Source organism: Chrysemys picta, chromosome 1 (genome assembly GCF_011386835.1).
Source record: "Chrysemys picta bellii isolate R12L10 chromosome 1, ASM1138683v2, whole genome shotgun sequence".
NCBI lineage: Eukaryota > Metazoa > Chordata > Testudines > Emydidae > Chrysemys > Chrysemys picta.
Window position 1 is genome coordinate 349,589,438 of NC_088791.1, and position 22,609 is coordinate 349,612,046.

A 22,609-nucleotide genomic window follows, 5' to 3' on the forward strand; every position below is an offset into this window, starting at 1 on the left:
TTCTGACAATGGTCAATCAATGCCAGGTGCCCCAGAGGGAATGAACAGAACAGGGAATCATCAAGTGATCCATCCACTGTCGCTCAATTCCCAGGTTCTGGCAAAAAGAGGCTATGGACACCATCCCTGCCAATACTGGTTAATATCCATTAGCTATCCTCCACTCTTTTGGTACAGAAGCAACAGAGGGTCCTGCAGAAGCTAAGTGATAGGTTACAAACCACAGCTGATAGTTCTGCAGTTTCACATTTGAGTGTGTGGTAGGGTGCCCATTGGTCCTGTTTTCGCTGGTACAGTCCCTTATTTAAGTCCTGTCCCAGCTGACCTGACATTTTTTGGAAAGGAGGCTTTTGTCCCATACAGGGCCAGTGCAACCATTTAGGCCGCTGGCATTCATGCAGGAAGGGGGGGGGTGGCATTCAGGGGAACTCCCCGCCCCAGCTCAACTCTGCCCTGCCTCCTCCCCGAGCACGCCGTGGCTGCCTAATCTGATTGGCACCACAAGCCTGGCAGGCGGGAGAAGTGAAGCAGCCACAGCGTGCTCGGGGAGGAGGCGGGGCAGGGAGGAGCTGGGGCCGGGGCGGTGCCTCAGGGTAGGGGGTGGGGAGCTGCCACAGGGGGGCGCCTCAGGGCGGAGGGGGGGAGCTGCTGCGCAGGGGGTCGCCTCCGGGCAGGGGCTCGGGGACGGGGAGGGGGGCACAAGGTGCAAGTTTCGCCTAGGGCATGAAACATCCTTCCACCGGCCCTGGTCCCATAGGCTCTTACTGACTTTAGAAATTGGAGGTTTTCATCTACCTCTTCCTCGTAACATATGTGAACGTAATACGGACTGAGTCTATGGACGCATTCTGCGTATGGAAAGGTCAAACCTCCCGACTATGGCTGAGGTATTGTGCCCATCAGCTACTCAATCAACCTTCCTATCTCTGTGCAGCCCCCTCTACCCTATACAACACCCCTTCAGCAGATCCTGCGGGCAGTGGCTACTGTGGCAGGCCCTGGTAGCACATCTCGGATGAACCTGTGCTAGCAGGGAGCTGGAGAGAGTCCTAGAACAGATCTGGAGTCCCAGAGATTGTTGTTGGGTGAGCCCAGCTACCAGTGGATCACTGAGATATGTCCCTAACTTTGTGGATCCCTGGATTCTGGGTCCCTCTTTTCATTCTTCAGGGAGAAGGGAAGGGAACCCCCCCACCCCAGAACAATCCGAGGGAAATGTCCATGTAGGGAGCCTTGTGGAATCTCCCTTCCCTGGTCTGCACCCTAGGTAGGTAATGCAGCAAAGGGGACTGCTGGGGAGAAATCAGGTCCTATATTATTATTCTATTTTATTTTATTTCAGCAAGATCACAGCTGTGACAGCATCATCGTTACCACTTGGCCTCCCCCAAGGTAGCCACGTGACTAATTGGAACCATATGGACAGTGATGACCAGGAGTGGATTTACCATGAAACAAGCCGTGTGGTGGCAGGGAGCCCCCAACCACAGGGGAGCCCGAAAAATGCAGGAGAAATTTCATCTGACAACCTGCCCCCGAGTCCCGGCCGGCGGTGTAGCAGGTCTCAGGCAGGCAGCCTGCTTGGATGCTGTAGCTGGTGGCCCCATGCCACGCCCAGAAGCGGCTGACTTCTGGCACGTCCCTGCGCACCCTTTGTGCGGGACAGGAGGCAGATCCGTGTGCTGCCCCTGCCCCGGAAACCTGCTGCCCCCTCCCCACCAGGGGCACACAGAGATGTTCCAGCAGCAGCGCGGCAGGCCGGGGCTCAGGCGGCTCCCTGCCCTCTCTGCCTCCCTCCCTCCACCCCGCTCCCAGAAGCAGCCGGCATGTCCCTCCGGCCCATGGAGGGGTGTCACCGTATGCTCCCCCACGCAGAGCGCCAACTCCACAGCTCCTATTGGCCAGGAACAGCAGCCCCCTGCCCTCCTACGCCCGCCTAGAAGCCTCTGCCAGAGGGGTGTGAATGCCAGCAGCTTTGGGAACTGCGCCACCCTAGGGAAGTGCCACTCCCTGACCCCCTTCTGCACCTCAAGGCCCTGTCTCATCCCAGAGCCAGCACCCCACACCCAAACTTCCTCCCAGATCCCGACCCCATGCACTTCCTCCCACACCATAACCCCCTGGCCAGCCCAGAGCCCGTTCCCCACACCCAAACTTCCTCCCAGAGCCCGACCCCCTGCCCTTGCTCCCACACCCCAACCCCCCGGCCCAGCCCAGAGCCCGCATCGCAAACTCAAACTTCCTCCCAGAGCCTGACGCCCCGCATCCCCTCCCACACCCCAACTCCCTGGCCCTGCCCAGAGCCCGCATCCCAAACCCAAACTTCCTCCCAGATCTCGAGCCCCGCACTCCCTCCCACAATGGAGAAGTATCCCTTCCTATTGATGTACTCCGATGCAAGGGGGTCTGACGCTAAAATTGGAATGTGTGTGCCATCAATTGCACCGTCACAGTTAGGGAAACCCATCTCTGCAAAGCCATCCACTATTTTATGCCCATTTCCCAGCGTCACGGTCTTCTGTAGCAAGATGCGATTTATTGCCCTGCACACTTGGAGTAATACAGCCCCAACAGTGGACTTCCCCCCTCCAAATTGATTTGCAACTGACTGGTAGCAGTCTGGATTGACCAGTTTCCACACAACGATTGCAACACGCTTCTCTACTGAAAGGGCAGCTCTCATTCTGGTGTCCATGTGCCGCAGGTCGGGGGCCAGCTCAGCACATAGCTCCAGGAAGGTTGCTTTATGCATCCTAAAGTTCTGTACCCACTGGTTTTCATCCTACATCTGCATGACAATGTGATTCCTCCAATCAGAGCTTGTTTCCCTAGCCCAAAAGTGTTGGTCTATGTATGCAGCTGCTTTGAGAATGCCAAAAGCACTGATAAGTTGCTGCCATCCATATCAGGCAGAATGTTGGGCGCCTGCAAGTCATCCTCTGTCAGTAACTTAACGAGTAACTGTGCTGCCATGCGCAATCTCCTCACGACAGTTAACAGCACATAGGGAAGAGAAAGAGAGAAATACACGATCCATCCTAGCTCACTGCAGATGCTGGTGCGCACTACAAAGACTGAGAGTTGGAAAAACAGCATGAAAGGAAGCTGGAAACCACTGGAGCGCTGGGACACAAAGCAGTGCATGATGGGATATTTTGCACATCCCAGGATGCACCACGCTCCGTTTCCGCCTTCCCACAACACCTAGAGACAGATGGCGTCACCAGGGACTGTGGGATACTGTAACGATGCTGCCCTTGGTGGGACACTTCTGAGAGTGCCAATTCAGGATAAATTGCTTAAAGCAGGGCAGTTACTGCCCAAGGCTGGGGTTCCTTTGCACACCAAGGCACCAAACCAGCCAAACAGAGAAGACTCTGGTTTTACCCCACAGGCTAACCATAAGTTATACAAGCGATTCCCTTAGACTCTCCTGTTTCCCAGTATCCCCATCCGTGCCACTCCTTATGGGGATGAATGGTTATGAAAACCAATACCCCAGTAAAAGAAAAAATGTTCTTCCGATCCGAAAGGACCAAGCCCCAGACCCAGGTCACTGTACAAATCAGATCTTACTCACAAATCACGCTGTTGCCAATCCTTTAGAATCTAAAATCTAAAGATTTATTTATTCATAAAAAGAAAGATATATAGATGAGAGCTGGAACTGGTTAAATGGAATCAATTACATACAGTAAAGGGAAAGTTCTTGGTTTAAGACTTGTAGCAGTGATGGAATAAACTGCAGGCTCAAATCAGGTCTCTGGAATACAAACATCCACAGCTGGGATGGGTCATTCAGTCCTTTGTTGAGAGCTTTAGTTTGTAGCAAGGTCCCTTCAGAGGCAAGAAGCAGGATTGAAGACAAAATGGGAGAGTTTCCAGGGCTTTTTATAGTCTCTGCCCTGTGGAAGGACACTTCTCTGTTCTTACTGTGGAAATTTACAGCAGCAAGATGCAGACTGGAGCCACATGGGCAAGTCACATGTCCATACATGACTCAGTTCCTTATAGCCTGACGCCGTTGTTTACATGTTAGTTTGAACGTTCACAGGAAAGCTCAGTTGTGGATTGGCGTCTCATAAAGTCCATGGTCAGTTAAGTGCTTCTTGATTGGCACTTACTGAGAATAGTCCCTTCTCAAGAAGTTGACCAAATGCCTCACTGAGGCTACTTAGAATTAAAACACATTAAAATACAAGTACATAGCCAATATTCGTAACTTCAACTACAAAAATGATACACACATACAGACAGCATAATCATAATCAGCAAATCATAACCTTTCCATAGACAACTTACACAACATCCTTTGTACAATACTTGCTGCAAATATATAAGGGTGGTTGCAAAAATGATCTATACGGTCACAGGTTATGTCAGTAACATCACATATACATACTCACAGTGCATTGCTCACGCTGTCGACAATAGTGCCCTGAATGTGGACACAAACTATCGACAGAGGGAGAAAATGTAGACTCGCTTTGGCGACTTTGCTTTTGTCGATTTTCTCATGTCGACATTAGTTTCATGGACAAAACTTGGTAGTGTAGACAAGCCCTTTGTAAATGCTGCTGACTGCCTTGGTTTCCATCCCCCAGTGAGCTATCCCCCCTGACACAAGGAAGAAAGGAGAGCAGCAGAATACGGACCCTGGACTTCAGAAAAGCAGACTTTGACTCCCTCAGGGAACAGATGGGCAGGATCCCCTGGGAGAATAACATGAAGGGCAAAGGGGTCCAGGAGAGCTGGCTGTATTTTAAAGAATCCTTATTGAGGTTGCAGGAACAAACCATCCCGATGTGTAGAAAGAATAGTAAATATGGCAGGCGACCAGCTTGGCTAAACAGTGAAATCCTTGCTGATCTTAAATGCAAAAAAGAAGCTTACAAGAAGTGGAAGATTGGACAAATGACCAGGGAGGAGTATAAAAATATTGCTCAGGCGTGCAGGCGTGAAATCAGGAAGGCCAAATCACACTTGGAGTTGCAGTTAGCAAGAGATGTTAAGAGTAACAAGAAGGGTTTCTTCAGGTATGTTAGCAACAAGAAGAAAATCAAGGAAAGTGTGGGCCCCTTACTGAATGAGGGAGGCAACCTAGTGACCGAGGATGTGGAAAAAGCTAATGTACTCAATGATTTTTTTGCCTCTGTCTTCACAAACAAGGTCAGCTCCCAGACTGCTGCACTGGGCAGTACAACATGGGGAGAAGGTGACCAACCCTCTGTGGAGAAAGAAGTGGTTCAGGACTATTTAGAAAAACTGGACGTGCACAAGTCCATGGGGCTGGATGCGCTGCATCCGAGGGTGCTAAAGGAGTTGGCGGGTGAGATTGCAGAGCCATTAGCCATTATTTTTGAAAACTCATGGCGATCGGGGGAGGTCCCAGATGACTGGAAAAAGGCTAATGTAGTGCCCATCTTTAAAAAAGGGAAGAAGGAGGATCCGGGGAACTACAGGCCAGTCAGCCTCACCTCAGTCCCTGGAAAAATCATGGAGCAGGTCCTCAAGGAATCAATTATGAAACATTTAGAGGAGAGGAAAGTGATCAGGAACAGTCAGCATGGATTCACGAAGGGGAAGTCGTGCCTGACTAACCTAATTGCCTTCTATGATGAGATAACTGGCTCTGTGGATGAGGGGAAAGCAGTGGATGTGTTATTCCTTGACTTTAGCAAAGCTTTTGATACGGTCTCCCACAGTATTCTTGCCGCCAAGTTAAAGAAGTATGGGCTGGATGAATGGACTGTAAGGTGGATAGAAAGCTGGCTAGATCGTCGGGCTCAACGGGTAGTGATCAATGGCTCCATGTCTAGTTGGCAGCCGGTTTCAAGCGGAGTGCCCCAAGGGTCGGTCCTGGGGCCGGTTTTGTTTAATATCTTTATTAATGATCTGGAGGATGGTGTGGACTGCACTCTCAGCAAGTTTGCAGATGACACTAAACTAGGAGGCGTGGTAGATACACTAAAGGGTAGGGATCGGATACAGAGGGACCTAGACAAATTAGAAGATTGGGCCGAAAAAAACCTGATGAGGTTCAACAAGGACAAGTGCAGAGTCCTGCACTTAGGACGGAAGAATCCCATGCACTGCTACAGACTAGGGACCGAATGGCTAGGTAGCAGTTCTGCAGAAAAGGACCTAGGGGTCACAGTGGACGAGAAGCTGGATATGAGTCAACAGTGTGCTCTTGTTGCCAAGAAGGCTAACGGCATTTTGGGCTGTATAAGTAGGGGCATTGCCAGCAGATCGAGGGACGTGATCGTTCCCCTTTATTCGACATTGGTGAGGCCTCATCTGGAATACTGTGTCCAGTTTTGGGCCCCACACTACAAGAAGGATGTGGAAAAATTGGAAAGAGTCCAGCGGAGGGCAACAAAAATGATTAGGGGTCTGGAGCACATGACTTATGAGGAGAGGCTGAGGGAACTGGGATTGTTTAGTCTCCAGAAGAGAAGAATGAGGGGGGATTTGATAGCAGCCTTCAACTACCTGAAGGGGGGTTCTAAAGAGGATGGAGCTCGACTGTTCTCAGTGGTGGCAGACGACAGAACAAGGAGCAATGGTCTCAAGTTGCAGTGGGGGAGGTCCAGGTTGGATATCAGGAAAAACTATTTCACTAGGAGGGTGGTGAAACACTGGAATGCGTTACCTAGGGAGGTGGTGGAGTCTCCTTCCTTGGAGGTTTTTAAGGCCCGGCTTGACAAAGCCCTGGCTGGGATGATTTAGCTGGGAATTGGTCCTGCTTTGAGCAGGGGGTTGGACTAGATGACCTCTTGAGGTCCCTTCCAACTCTGATATTCTATGATTCTATGATTCTAACAGCCCCTCTCCCAGTGCTCCAGCCCTTAAACCCTGGCTGAACCTCTCTGTACTGAGTGGAGATCAGTAGCTCATGTTGTCTCAGATGTAAGGGTCCAGCAAGGAATAGGTGGCTGGTGTTTTTCATCTCCCAGGTCAGCAGCGCTGGAGCTAGCACTGATCTTTCACTTGACGAACAATCTGATTATCCTTGCACGAAGGTGTTTGCTTTTCACGCTGTACACAATTGGGTTCATCAGTGGTGGGACGAGCAGGTAGATGTAGCCCAGGACAATCTGTAGTAAGGGAGATGAGCCCTTCCCCAATCTGTGTATCAAACCCAAGCCAATATCTGGTATGTAGAAGAACAGGACAGCGCAGAGGTGGGAGACACAGGTGTTCAGGGCCCTGAGGCACTCCGCGTGTGATGCAACACTCAGCACAGTTTTGAGGATCATCACATAAGAGAGGAAGATGAGAAGTGAATCCAACCCCACCGTGAAGACTGTAAGAAACAAGCCATAGATGTAGTTGACTGTGATGTCCGAACAAGCCAGCTTCATGACATCCTGGTGCAGGCAGTAGGAATGGGAGAGGACATTGTCTCGACAGTATTGGAATCGTTTCAGGAGAAAGGGGAATGGGAATGATACGGCCACCCCTCTTAGCACACACACCAGTCCCATCTTGGATACGCTCGGCAGGGTTAAGATGGAAGCATATCTCAGTGGGCTAGAGATTGCAACAAAGCGGTCAAATGCCATAAACAAGAGTATGGAGGATTCAGTGAATGCAAATGAGTGGATGAAGAATAGCTGGGCAAAACAGGCATCAAGGCTGATCTCCCTAGAGTTAAACAAATATATGCCCAATATTGTAGGCATGGTGGATATCGATAAGCCAAGGTCTGTGATGGCCAACATGGAAAGGAAAATGTACATGGGCTCATGGAGGCTTGGATCTGTTTTTATAATGAACAGAATGGTTGAATTTCCCAATATTGAAAAAACATAAATGAAGCAGAAGGGGATGGAGATCCAGAGATGGATATCTTCTTGCCCAGATATCCCGGTGAGAAGGAACACTGCAGATTTGAGTTTGGTGTCATTGACAGCTGACATAATGTACAGGGCGGGTTCCAGGAGTTTTTGACTTTCCTCCCTTAAAGGAAAAAGAAAAGGTGACAAGATGATATTTAATGAGAGACCATTCTGCTCTCTGTGCAATTCTAGAGACTCCCAAAAGCTCAAGGAAGATCAGCAAAAATATAGGCTTGGATTTACACCCACAGATAGGAAGATAGGTATTGCCAGACTGGATCAGATTTGCAGTCCATTTAGCTCAGTATCTAGCGGCCAGTTCTAGATACTTCAGTGGAAGGTGGAAGAAGCCCTGTAATAGGCAGCTATGAGATTACCTGCTCCCAAGAAAAGTTTCCCTCGACACCTACTAGCAAGACATATTTTGTGGTGTAAATCAGGAAGGTTGTGGGCCCTTCCAAGACTTTTTAAAACAATCCTCAATACTGGAATTGGATTTTGTGGTTACCCATATACACATTCAGTCAATCTTTGAAAGGTTCTAAGCTCTTGGTCCCATTGATATTTTGTGGCTTTGCGTTCCGCAGCCTACTTGAACACTGTAATTTTACAATTCACACGGACACCCTTTCTGGCTCTTAACTTCTGATTGTGGCCCATTGTATCATGACATGTGTTAACACATGGCAAGTGCATGGTGAAAATGGTCATTGTATTTATCTGCCCTGCATAGAAGCTAATTCAATAATAGTGACTTCAACTACATCACTCCACGTTTAAATGTGTACATTTGATCAGAACTGGGTTCTATTAACTTTCCCTTACCAAATGCTCCCAGTGATACACTCTGACCCCCAAGGATCCCTCCAAGAAAAGCTGAAGTGCTTTGTCTGGCCTATGTTGTCTGAATCCAGAGATGTGGATCATCCTACAGACTTCTCTTCATCCTCACAGTATGACTAGTGCAAACACTAGGTTTCCCCTAATATCCAGTTGAGGCAAGTTACTTCTGACATGCGTGTGTAAGAGGTGATGTGCGTAAATTTCATAAAACCACTATAACACTCCTCTTACCTGCACCTCATCTCTATACTACTGAAACTGAGACTTAGAGAGGTATTGCAGAGGGATTGTGTACATGGCCCTGAATGTAAGTATCATACAATTGTTTACTGCAGAGAGTTAAGAGCACAAACCCATTGCAAACAGTATGTGGAGAACTTCTGAAATACTTTCTAAAGCAAAAGCCATTAAGCAGTGAAGTTTCCACTACTCCTTCCTGTAGAGATTCCAACAACTCTGCTTCTGGCTTTCAATATACAGGCATGACATGAAAGTTTGATTTGTAATATTTGTATTACAATGAGAAGTTTTGGCATAACATCTACACCTCTTTTCTTTAATACACACATGTCAACCCATTCTTTCCCCTCTGATTTACTTTCTGATTTACTGTTATATACGCCATGATGTCCCAGCAATGTTCCTCTGCTATGAACATCGACCAAACTGGACAGTCCGTTCGTAAAAGGGAAAATGCACACAAGTCAGATATCAGGAATGGCAATATACAAAAACCTGTAGGAGAACGCTTCAACCTCCCTGGCCACACAACAGCAGATGTAAAGGTAGCCATCTTACAGCAAAAAAACTTCAGGACCAGACTTCAAAGAGAAACTGCTGAGCTCCAGTTCATTTGCAAATTTGACACCATCAGCTCAGGATTAAACAAAGACTGTGAATGGCAAACCAACTACAAAAGCAGTTTCTCCTCCCTTGGTGTTCACTGCTAGAAGAGGACCTCACCCTCCCTGATTGAACTAACCTCGTTATCTCCAGACTGATTCTTGCCTGCATATTTATACCTTCCTCTGGAAATTTCCATTACATGCGTCTGACGAAGTGGGAATTCACCCACGAAAGCTTATGCTCCAATACATCTGTTAGTCTTTAAGTTGCCACAGGACTCTCTGTTGCTTTTTACAGATCCAGACTAACACGGCTACTCCTCTGATACTTTCAGAGATGATTTCTCAGGTGAGAGTGGGACTTAAAATGTAGCGTCTGTCATCGGGATTTCTTCAGAATCTGAAAAGATCGCAGTGTCTCAGCCTTCATTCAGTCGCTTGTCAGCAAACAGAAGTCTAGTAGCTCCTCTGTCCCTGGGTTAATAGCTGCAGCTCTTAATTCCTGCATTCACAATTGAGCCAGGGAATAACATCTTTGAAAATGGCTCTGGGAAACCAGAGATGGGGCAGAGATGCTGGTTGTTCTGTAACTCTGAGGGGTCTCTACAGGGCAGAGATTCTAGAGCCCTCAGCCAGTCAGGAAACAGACATACGCCCTATCGGACCTGTTACCACAGAGCAACACAGCTCTGAATTCCTGCGTTCACAATCAAGCCAGACAATTTAAAACCTTGAAAATGCATTTGCTGAATAAATTTCCAGGAGCAAATAAATCTGAGGCGATTTGGGAACTGGTCACTTACATTCCGTGGGGTCTCCTCTCGCTCAGCTCCTGGCAGGATCGGGCCCAGAGCACACGGCACCTCTAGAAATAGGATCTCTTGAGAAATCCTGAGGCCGGGCCCCGGGATTTTCATACTCTGAGCTTGCTTTGAATGTCAGATTTCTCAGTAGCTTGAACAGCCCACCATGGAGCATGGGCAGATATATGGAGGGGTTCCCAAACTACCTGTCACTGAGTCACCTCAACAGTCCAGCTGAGGCCTCTGCCGCTGCACAGAACATCTGCAAATGGAAACAGCTTGCAGCCTTTACACATCACCTTACATTGTAAACGTACCCAATTCCTGCTAGACGGGGAGCCGCTGATAGCAGAGGTCTTCACCCTAAAGGACAAGGAGTCATCAGAGAGGTAGCACAGGCAGCAGGCAGTATCTGTTCAGATAGGGAGGCAACTGTATTTATGAAGCATGTTTGCACATTCCCTTGGGGGCCACTTGGCCATCAGGGAACCTCAGCTGCTTGGCTTCGTGTGCAACAACTTTAACCCCTGTCGTGACCAATGGCAAACTGCAGGACAATTCACAGGGGACGTGGGGTGATCCTACCCACCTGGACTGCAGCGCCAGCCCTGCTGCAGGTTCTGTTCCTGGAATCTGGGCTTGTCGTAACCAGTGGTGGATTTAGAGTTAGTGGGGCCCCATGCGTAGCTTTATTTTTTGGGTCCCCTTTGGGACCCAGCCAAGGAAAAGAAAGTTTTGTCTTATCTCCCCCTCCCGTTTTTCATTCTGTTTTTTCCATCCTCCTCCTATATTATAAGTAATAAGAAGTAAATGAAAATAAAGTGAGGTACCTTTATTGGCGCAGGGGATTGGGGTGTGGAAGGGCGTGCGGGCGGTCGGGCTCTGGGAGGAAGTTTGAGTGCGGGCTCTGGGCTGGGGCAGGGGGTTGGGGACTGGCTGAGGGGTGTGGGCTCTGAAGAAGTTTGGGTGAGGGACGAGTGCAGGCGCTGGGCTGGGGCAAAGGGTGTGGGAGAAAGTGGGAGGATGGGCTCTGGGAGGAAGTTTGGGTGTGGGGTGCGGGCTCTGGGCTGAGCCAGGGGCTTGTGGTGCAGGAGTGGGCTAGGGGGTGGCACTTTCCTAGGGTGGCACGGCTTCCAAAGTGACTGGCATTCACAACCCTCTGGCAGTGGCTTCTAGGTGGGGGGGCAGGAGGTATCCATGAGCCACTGCCAGCAGCTCCCACTGTCTGCAGTTCCTGGCCAATAGGAGCTGTGGAGTCGGCGCTTGGGGTAGGGGCAGCATAGGGCAAACCTCCCCCCCCAGGGGCTGTAGGGACATTTCGGCCGCTTCTGGGAGAAGGGTGGAGGGAGGGGAGGCAGAGTGGGCAGGATGCCGCCTTAGCCCTGGCTTGCCGCGCTGCTGCTGCAAGGTCCCTGTGTGTCCCTGGAAGGGAGAGGGCTGTGATCTTGCTAAAATAAAATAAAATAGAATAATTAATAATATAGGACCTGATTTCTCCCCAGCAGTCCCTTTTGCGGCATTACAAACCCAGGGTGCAGGGCAGGGAAGGGAGATTCCACAAGGCTCCGTACAGGTAAATTTCCCTCGGATTGTTCCGGGGGGTGTCCCTCCCCTTTTCCCTGAGGAATGAAAAGGGGGACCCAGAATCCAGGGATCCACAAAGTTATGCACAGATCTCAGTGATCCACTGGTATTTAGCCCCTTCCCTCCAATCTCTGGGCCTCCACAACTGCTCTAGGACCCTCTCCAGCTCCCTGCTAGCACAGGATCATCAGATAAGTACTATCAGGGCCTGTCACAGCAGCCACTGCCCGCAGGATCTGCTGAAGAGGCATTGTACAGTGCTGAGAGGGCTACACAGAGATAGGAGGGCTGGTTAGAGTAGCTGATGGGCACAATACCCCAGCCATAGACTGGTCCGGAGGTTTCAACCTTTCCATACCCAGAGTGCTGCCATAGACTCAGTCCGTATTACCTGCATTTATGTTCTGAGGGAGAGGTAGATGGAAACCTCCAGTTTCTCTTGGGGATCCAGGCAGCTGCAGCTGGGCAGCATCATGGCAGCTGAGCGTACAGAGAAAAGTGATCCATTTTCTATGAAAACTCATCCTGAATGAATGGGTGAAAAGGGAACATTTCAGTTTGAGTCTCAGTTACTTATTTTGTTTGTTTTCCAGCCCAGCTGTAGCTGAAAGCATGAGCCTCTGTCCCTTGTACTATAGGACCACACCCCTGGGTGGCAACATTCCCACACTGGGCAGCCCTTTAGGGTGACCATATTTCCTAAAGAGAAAACGGGAGACACCCAGCTGCTCACCAGAGGCCCCCACCCACCCTCCATGCAAGGCTGTTGCCTGTGGCTGGAACACTGCATCCGGCTCTGCCTCACCCCATGCATGGAGCTGGCATCTCCATTCGTCTCCACTGAACATTCCTCTGCACCCCACTTCCCCACGTTTTTGACAGGAAGGGACATTTCTCCTGTTAGCACTTACGAAGTCAGCAAGAGTATATAGGACAAAAGCCGCCTTTCGAAAAAAATGTCAGGTCAGCTGGGACAGGACTTAAATAAGGGACTGTACCAGCCAAAATGGGACCAATGGGACCCTACCACACACTCAAATGTGAAATTGCAGAACTACTAGCTGTGGTTTGTAACCTATCACTTAGGGCTTGGCTTCACTTGTGAGTGACAGCGCATTACAGCAGCCTGGGGCACACTAGCTCACTCCCCGTCCACACTGGCAAAGCACATAGAGCGCTCTGACTCCGTGGCTACAGTGCTGCTGGTATTCCACCTCGGCGAGTGGAATAACGTTTGCTGCACCCCCGCTGGAGCGCCGCGGCACCAGTGTGGACAAGGTATTGCATTACTGTGCTGTGATTGGCCTCTGGAAACGTCCCACAATCCCCTTAAGTCATGTGGCCACTCTTGTCATTGTTTTGAACTCGCTGTAGGAATGCGGCTATCCCACTTGAAAGCCCTGTTTCTGACAGCAGCTGCTTATCTGCTCTGAGACAGATAAGTGTGGAATGCAGTTTCTCTTTGAAGTCTGGTCCTGAAGTTTTTTTGCTGTAAGATGGCTACCTTTAAATCTGCTATTGTGCGTCCAGGAAGGTTGAAGTGTTCTCCTACATGTTTTTGTATATTGCCATTCCTGATATCTGATTTGTGTCCGTTTATCCTTTTACGTAGTGACTGTCCAGTTTGGCCAATGTACATAGCAGAGCGGCATTGCTGGCACATGATGGCATATATTACATTGGTGGATGTGCAGGTGAATGAACCGGTGATATTGTGGCTGATCTGGTTAGGTCCTGTGATGGTGTCGCTGGTGTAGATATGTGGGCAGAGTTGGCATTGAAGTTTGTTGCATGGATTGGTTCCTGAGTTAGAGTTACTATGGTGCGGTGTGTAGTTGCTGGTGAGAATGTGCTGCAGGTTGGTGGGTGGTCTGTGGGCGAGGACTGGCCTGCCTCCCAAGGCCTGTGGAAGTGAGGGATCGTTGTCCAGGATGGGTTGTGGATCACTGATGATGCGTTGGAGAGGTTTTAGCTGAGGACTGTAGGTGATGGCCGGTGGAGTTCTGTTGGTTTCTTTCTTGGGCTTGTCTAGCAGCAGGAGGCACATCTGGCTCTGTTGATCTGTTTCAGTGTTTTGCTGCCGTCCGGGAGGTGGGGCCCTGGGCTCCTCACCGAGCTGCTGGGGCCGCCATGGGGAGCTGCTGGGGATCTCAGGAGAGCTCCTTCCTGCTTAGATAGAAAAGCTTCCTTTGCTTTCTTTCTTTTTCTGAATGCTGCCCCAGAGAGACGCTTTCTTCTTTCACTCATGACTGCTGTTCTGTGCCAGCTATAGTGGCTCTCAACACTCAGTTGAAGGGGACAAATAAGCAGGCTGGTAGCAGGGCCTGAGTGAGGGAAGATATCAGCGTCTTAAGGGCCTAACTGGCTTCTACTACTTCAGTTGACTGCCTGTTCTCCTCAAGTGGGTTCAGGGAAGCAGCAGGAAACAGGAAGCTCCCTGAGAAGCTGGTGTTAATCAGTCCAGGTTCCTGGGCGTGCTGGAGAGGTACATAAGAAGCTGCTCCTCCTCTTTCTCCCTGTAGCTCCTGCTGCTTTCTGTTATTCCCTCTCACCATTTCTCCTGCCTGCCTGTTATGTCTCTCGTGCCCTCCTTCCTCCAGCACAGCACTCCACCATCTCTGTGCATCTAGAGCAGAGAGAATACCAGCACCAGCAGCAGACACAATTTTCTACACTCTGGGTTCTAGTGGCGCCCCCACAAGTCAGGAACCTGAGGTGGCCGCCTCAGTTCGCCTCATGGTAAGGCCAGCCCTGTAACAAGCAACTGTCACACGTCTACACTCAGCTATATCACGTATCACTACAAACCTAGTTAGACAGGCTTTGTTCTGGAGATACCGGAACAGAACTGGCCCAACGTACATTCTTTTGGGAAACCAAGGGGCTCTTGGGACCCAGCCTAGTTTCCCTGTGTCTCTGAGAGCATCTTCCCATCTGTTTGCCCCTTTCTTGTGGAAGCAGCCTTTGCTGAATGCAACCTATATGAGTCTGGGCCCAATCACTATAGTGCTCAGCCTAGTCTATGTTACAAGGCCAAGATGTTAAACTGATTTTGGCCTGTCAAGGCTGGATCCCCACTTTGAACTTAGGGTACAAATGTAGGGGCCTGCATGAAAACTTCTAAGCTTAACTACCAGCTTAGCTCTGGTTCCGCTGCCACCATTTCAATTTTTCCCTCCCTGGGAAGCCTCGAAAAACCTTCACCAATTCCCTGGTGAATACAGATCCAAACCCCTTGGATTTTAAAACAAGGATAAATTAACCATTCCCCCTCCTTCCTCCCACCAACTCCTGGTGAATACAGTTCCAACCCCCCTGGGATCTACAACAGGGAGAAATTAACCATCCCCCCTCCTTCCTCCCACTAACTCCTGGTGAATCAAGATCCAAACCCCTTGGATCTTAAAACAAGGAAAAATCAATCAGGTTCTTAAAAAGAAGGCTTTTAATTAAAGACAAAAGTAAAAAATCATCTCTGTAAAATCAGTATGGAAATTAACCTTACAGGGTAATCAAACTTAAAGAGCTCAGAGGACTCCCCTCTAGTCTTAGGTTCAAAGTACAGCAAACAAAGATAAACACTCAAGTAAAAGGTACATTTACAAGTTGAGAAAACAAAGGAAAACTAACACGCCTTGCCTGGCTATTTACTTACAAGTTTGAAATAGGAGAGACTTGTTTAGAAAGATGTGGAGAACCTGGATTGATGTCTGGTCCCTCTCAGTCCCGAGAACGAACACACTCCCAAACAAAGAACACAAACAACAACCTTCCCCCCCCAAGATTTGAAAGTATCTTGTCCCCTTATTGGTCCTTTAGGTCAGATGCCAGCCAGGTTACCTGAGCTTCTTAACCCTTTACAGGGAAAAGGATTTTGGAGTCTCTGGCCAGGAGGGATTTTATAGTACTGTACACAGGACAGCTGTTATCCTTCCCTTTATAGTTATGACATGGCCTCAGACTGCTTTTTCTCAGCCAGACGTCTAAGATGAGGCCCCCGTGGCTCTTGCTCTATTGTTTGGCAGTTAGGCCCATTCAGCCTCAATGGCTCACAAACGCTGGTCTGGTGAATGTGCTGAAACTCTCAGCGTTTTCGTGACACTCCCACACTCCCCTCAGGAATCCATTACCTACCCCTCACTGTCTCCCCGAGCACCCTCACATCGGCTACCGACACCAAGATGCTGGACTCACGGGGCTTCCCAGAAGTAGCTGTCACAGGAGGCTGTGATCAGAGGCCTTTCATAGACAAATGTCAGGGACGTTGCTCTGTGGAACCCTCACACAGCCTGATCTTAGGGTCTCAGAGTATCTGAGCACCTTGAATGTATTTATCCTCCCGCCGCCACCACTGTGAGGCAGGGCAGGGCTATTATCTACCTGTGCAGGGGCTCAGAGACAGCCAATGGCTTGCCCATGGTCACAGGAATCAAACCCAGCTGCCCAGAGTCACACAGCAGTGCCCAGACCACAGGACCAGCCTTCTGAGCAGTGACAGGCCTGGCTGGATTCTCTGCTGTGCCAGCAGAGCTCCCACCGGTGCTGTATAGAGTGGGTATAGCAAGGAGCCAGTTACAGGGGTTTGATTCACTGGCCTGTTCTCCCCCTCCTCAGCGGAGTTGAGAGCAGCCTGGGGGCTGGGCTGACCTCCGCCCATTGGTAACAGCTTCCAAGAGCACAGCGCGCTCTGACGAAGTCCCTGTGGACAGAGACCACTCCAGAGTGCCCCCTTGGGGCCTGACGTGGCTCTGCGGGTGCCCTGTCCTTCCCTCTAAAGCCCTTGCAATGTCTTACTCTCAGCTTGGGATAATTAAAACAAGCCCCCACCCTCCCCAGTTTGTGGGGTCACATTAATTCAATCTTCTCTAAAGTAGATGATCTCCTACCCTCCAATCCCATCCTCCTTCTTTATTCAGGAACCCACCACCACCCTGCTTGCTAGGGTCAGCATTGATTCAGGCTTGCCACACCCCCTGCTCCTCCTTTTCCCCAGAGGCCCCGCCCTCTGCCCCATCTCTTCCCACTAGGCCCTGGCCCCTGCTCCTCCACTTCCCAGGAAGCTCTGCCCCCGCCTAGCAGGGTGGAGTCGGGCCATGGTAAGAGCTGCCCTGGGAACCCAGGCTGTTGTGGGGAGCCCCGTACTCTCCACCTTCCCTCGGGGGTGGGAACAGAGGCTGGGGGTTTCTCTCGGGCCCCCAGGCCCCTGCCCAGGGTAGGTGGAGGGTCTGGGGCTCTTGACAGTGACTCTGACTCCCTGGGCAGTTCTTATCATGGCGCAGCTCTAGCTTTTGGCCTGGAGAGTGGGTGGAGCGTTGGGTAATGAGGGGGAGCTGGGGGTAGGGTCTTGGGGGGAGAGGAGGAGCAGAGGGTGGGGCCTCAAGGAGGAAGAAGAGGGGCAGGGGTGGGATCACCGAGGGGACGGGGCTTCTACCTCTGTCTCTCTTTTGCCTTTTGAAAAGGTGGTTACCCCACAGTGAATGGGGTGGGCTGGGATAGGAGCTAGCTGGGCCTCTGTGGGGGAGTCGAGGCCCGTTTCCACCCCTTTGCATTGCTAGGGCAGCACAAACAGAGGGGCCGGGGAGGGAACCTGGGCCTGAGTGTCTTGCCAGGACTCCTGTGTGTCAGACCCTCACTCTCACACAGCTCTGCCCTGCCTCGGTGGGGAGTGGGATGAGCAGGTCTGCTGTGTGCAGAGCCATCAACGGGGGCGGGGAGCTGCCTGGATGTCTTCTCCTGGGGATCCCGCATTAATCATATCTCTGACATGATTTAGTCACAAGCACCTGGCTGAGGGTGTAGGGGAAGGGTGGGCCCCTTGAATAGCCCCGTCAACAGCTGGTGCATCGCTCACAGCACTCAGGAGGGACCAGGACTGCGAATGCAGAACAGCCCTGCATCTTTTTTCCTGGCTCCTGGATGTTTTACCAGAGACGGGACAGAGAGGCCAGGTGTAATGGGAAAGAACATCCACAACCCTTCTCCTTATTGACTGTATCAAGAGGAATTCTGAAGTCGGAGCAGGTACGGATAGGACTCTTTATGGGCCAACATCCCACCGGTCCCCCCGGCTCTCCATGAACACAGTCACTTTGGGCGACAAAACGGCTATAGTGTACACACTGCAATGGGAATTTTTTGTTGGAAAAAATGCCCAGTTTTGGCAAAAAAACCTTCCACCCCGTGAGAGACTTTTTGTCTTTTCCCCTCCCTTTATTGTCGACAAACAGCCAGTGTAGACACCACGCCTGTTTTCTTCAATTTTATTGGCCTCCAGAAAATGTCCCACAATTCCCAGGCTGCCACTCTGGTCAGTGGTTTGAAATCCACTGCCCTGCAGCCAATCCATCCCTCCCTCTTGTAAGCCTGGGAAATTTAAATCCCATTTCCTGCTTGCTGGCTCAGCATGGAGAGGCGTCCTGGCGTCTTCCCAGGTGAGCATGGCTGGCTGTCACACCAAACGCGCTCCCGCTTGGACCACCGTGGAGCTGTTGGATCTGATCAGTATATGGGGAAGAGTCTCTTCAGTTGCAGCTGTGATTAACACGTAGGAATCAGAACAAATATGGACAAATTTCTCGAGGCTTGTGTGAAAAGGGCTATGATTGGGACAGGCAGCAGTGCAGAGCAAAGATAGAGGAGTACCAGCCACTTCTATAAGGAGCTGAATGCTATCCTCGGTGGTGACCCCACCCCCATCGCCGATAGCCCCGTGGATACTTCGAAGGCAGCAGAAAGAGGGGGTAACCCGGAGGCTGAAATTGTGGATGAAGAAGTGGAGGTAGAAGAGGATGTGGCGCTCCCAGCATGGTTTCCCAGTGGGACAAGAAGCCAGGAACTTTTCTCCACTCCAGAAGTGCTCTCCAGGGAGCAGGAAGCAGATGAGATGCAGGGTGAGTTGCTGTGGCTTGTATAGGGAATCGAAAAGTGTTTATGTTTTTATGTGAGCTGCACATTGCCCTGTGTAGCTAATCTGCATGGCCAAGAAGGGTGTCGAGGGACATCAAGACCTGCATGGAGTACTCCAGAGAGAGGTTTTGTAAAGTTTCCACGAGTTACTTGTTAATCCTCTGCCACAGATTCCAAGGGATTGCAGCCTCGTTAGTTCCCCCATTGTAGGGAACTGTCCCATGCCATTGAGCAATCACTGGAGCTGGGACCAAAGTGGCAGATAGCTGACCTGCATATAGACCGGGGTGAAAGCCACAAGAATGCAGTAGTTGTGCCCTGGTTTCCCTGCTTACCCGCAGCAGTGAGGTGTCAGCTAGAAGGCTGGCTGCCTGTGGAAAAGTGTGAGAGAATTTTAGAATGATTTTAACAAATAGGGAGGAACTCGTTGAGAATGTGAAAGTAGAAGGCAGCCTGGGTGAAAGTGATCATGAAATCATAGAGTTTGCAATTCTAAGGAAGGGTAGAAGGGAGAACAGCAAAATAGAGACAATGGATTTCAGGAAGGCAGATTTTGGGAAGCTCAGAGAGCTGATAGGTAAGGTCCCATGGGAAGCAAGACTGAGGGGAAAAACAACTGAGGAGAGTTGGCAGTTTTTCAAAGGGACACTATTAAGGGCCCAAAAGCAAGCTATTCCGCTGGTTAGGAAAGATAGAAAATGTGGCAAAAGACCACCTTGGCTTAACCATGAGATCTTGCACGATCTAAAAAATAAAAAGGAGTCATATAAAAAATGGAAACTAGGACAGATTACAAAGGATGAATATAGGCAAACAACACAGGAATGCAGGGGCAAGATTAGAAAGGCAAAGGCACAAAATGAGCTCAAACTAGCTACGGGAATAAAAGGAAACAAGAAGACTTTTTATCAATACATTAGAAGCAAGAGGAAGACCAAAGACAGGGTAGGCCCACTGCTTAGTGAAGAGGGAGAAACAGTAAAAGGAAACTTGGAAATGGCAGAGATGCTTAATGACTTCTTTGTTTCGGTCTTCACCGAGAAGTCTGAAGCAATGCCTAACATAGTGAATGCTAATGGGAAGGGGGTAGGTTTAGCGGATAAAATAAAAAAAGAACAAGTTAAAAATCACTTAGAAAAGTTAGATGCCTGCAAGTCACCCGGGCCTGATGAAATGCATCCTAGAATACTCAAGGAGCTAATAGAGGAGGTATCTGAGCCTCTAGCTATTATCTTTGGAAAGTCATGGGAGACGGGAGAGATTCCAGAAGACTGGAAAAGGGCAAATATAGTGCCCATCTATAAAAAGGGAAATAAAAACAACCCAGGTAACTACAGACCAGTTAGTTTAACTTCTGTGCCAGGGAAGATAATGGAGCAAGTAATTAAGGAAATCATCTGCAAACACTTGGAAGGTGGTAAGGTGATAGGGAACAGCCAGCATGGATTTGTGAAGAACAAATCATGTCAAACCAATCTGATAGCTTTCTTTGATAGGATAACGAGCCTTGTGGATAAGGGTGAAGCGGTGGATGTGGTATACCTAGATTTTAGTAAGGCATTTGATACGGTCTCGCATGATATTCTTATCGATAAACTAGGCAAATACAAATTAGATGGGGCTACTATAAGGTGGGTGCATAACTGGCTGGATAACCGTACTCAGAGAGTTGTTATTAATGGTTCCCAATCCTGCTGGAAAGGCGTAACGAGTGGGGTTCCGCAGGGGTCTGTTTTGGGACCGGCTCTGTTCAATATCTTCATCAACGACTTAGATATTGGCATAGAAAGTACGCTTATTAAGTTTGCGGATGATACCAAACTGGGAGGGATTGCAACTACTTTGGAGGACAGGGTCATAATTCAAAATGATCTGGACAAATTGGAGAAATGGTCTGAGGTAAACAGGATGAAGTTTAACAAAGACAAATGCAAAGTGCTCCACTTAGGAAGGAAAAATCAATTTCACACATACAGAATGGGAAAAGACTGTCTAGGAAGGAGTACGGCAGAAAGGGATCTAGGGGTTATAGTGGACCACAAGCTAAATATGAGTCAACAGTGTGATGCTGTTGCAAAAAAAGCAAACATGATTCTGGGATGCATTAACAGGTGTGTTGTGAGCAAGACACGAGAAGTCATTCTTCCGCTCTACTCTGCTCTGGTTAGGCCTCAGCTGGAGTATTGTGTCCAGTTCTGGGCGCCGCATTTTAAAAAAGATGTGGAGAAATTGGAAAGGGTCCAAAGAAGAGCAACAAGAATGATTAAAGGTCTTGAGAACATGACCTATGAAGGAAGGCTGAAAGAACTGGGTTTGTTTAGTTTGGAGAAGAGAAGACTGAGAGGGGACATGATAGCAGTTTTCAGGTATCTAAAAGGGTGTCATGAGGAGGAGGGAGAGAACTTGTTCACCTTAGCCTCTAAGGATAGAACCAGAAACAATGGGTTTAAACTGCAGCAAGGGAGGTCTAGGTTGGACATTAGGAAAAAGTTCCTAACTGTCAGGGTGGTTAAACACTGGAACAAATTGCCTAGGGAGGTTGTGGAATCTCCGTCTCTGGAGATATTTAAGAGTAGGTTAGATAAATGTCTATCAGGGATGGTCTAGACAGTATTTGGTCCTGCCATGCGGGCAGGGGACTGGACTCGATGACCTCTCGAGGTCCCTTCCAGTCCTATAATCTATGATTCTATGATTCTATGAGTTCCCTGCAAAGCTGCCCTGCAAGCCGTGACCATTTTGTCTGTACGCACAGCTGCACTCCCCCCGCTCCCGACACTCCCCGTGATTTGGGTGCTCGTGGAGCTGTGTGCCTGCCTAGAGTCAGTGAGAAAGTGATTGCTACTAGTTGCAAAAGGCCCTTGTTACTGAAATGTTTCAATCATTTGCTGGAATGTAACAATCCCTCGTCTGCGCATTGTCCACAGCAGCCAAGACCTTGAGGAACACACCATGCACTCCTGCCGACCACCTTCGGCAGATAAGGAAAAAGCCAAGACTCAGCAAAGAAGGCATTTTCAGAGAGGTTCTTCATGTGATGACAGACAGACCAGGGAACGCAAAGAGTGCTGGGAAGCCGAAAGACAGGACAGAAAAGAGAATCAAGCATTTGCTAGGGAAGCGACTGAGCATATGTTAAAAGTAATGGAGGATCAGACAGAGATGCTCAAGTCTTTAATACAGCTGCAGACTGAGCAGATCTGTGGTTGGCCTCCACTGCAGCACGTGCACATGCACAGTTCTTTGCCAACCCCACCCCCTCTATGCTCACACGTTCCTTTTCACTTCACAAGACTCCTCAGTTTCCCCATCACTCCACTCCCTCTCACAGCTTGGACAATGATAGCTGGAGCTACACACAGCTGTGAGGTTTGACCCTTTTTAACAATAAATAAAGGCAAAGTTTTTTAATAGGATGGCATTTTAATTCTGTGTTCTGCAAAAGTGTATAGCAATCAATTCACTCTCAGGAACAGGCTTCTAAAGCATTTTGTTGCATGGATCTTGGACCCCAAAATTTTACCTGGATGCACCAGGGAAGCAACTCCGGAGCAGACATGTGTTAGTGCCCCTCATTGTCAAAGTGGTTCCTCAAAGCCTCTCTGATGTTAATAGCAGCCCTCGGGGCTCCTCTGACAGCCCTAGCATCTGCCTGCTCAAATTGTGCCTCAGTGCTCCACATCTGAGCAAATATTTAACCCTTAAATTCACACAGATTATGCAAAGTGCAGCACACGGCTATGACCACGGGAATATTATCCTCAGTAAGGTCTAGCCTGCCATT

The 22,609-nt window shown here is 49.4% G+C and overlaps 1 protein-coding gene across 1 annotated transcript; it reads right to left on the minus strand.

Moving 5' to 3' along the window:
• Positions 1-6,989: 6,989 nt before the first annotated feature.
• LOC135984205 (olfactory receptor 51G2-like) lies at positions 6,990-7,925 on the minus strand. The gene has a single exon (XM_065598759.1). It carries the CDS (start codon positions 7,923-7,925, stop codon positions 6,990-6,992), a length of 936 nt encoding a protein of 311 aa, XP_065454831.1.
• Between the last annotated feature and the right edge of the window lie 14,684 nt (positions 7,926-22,609).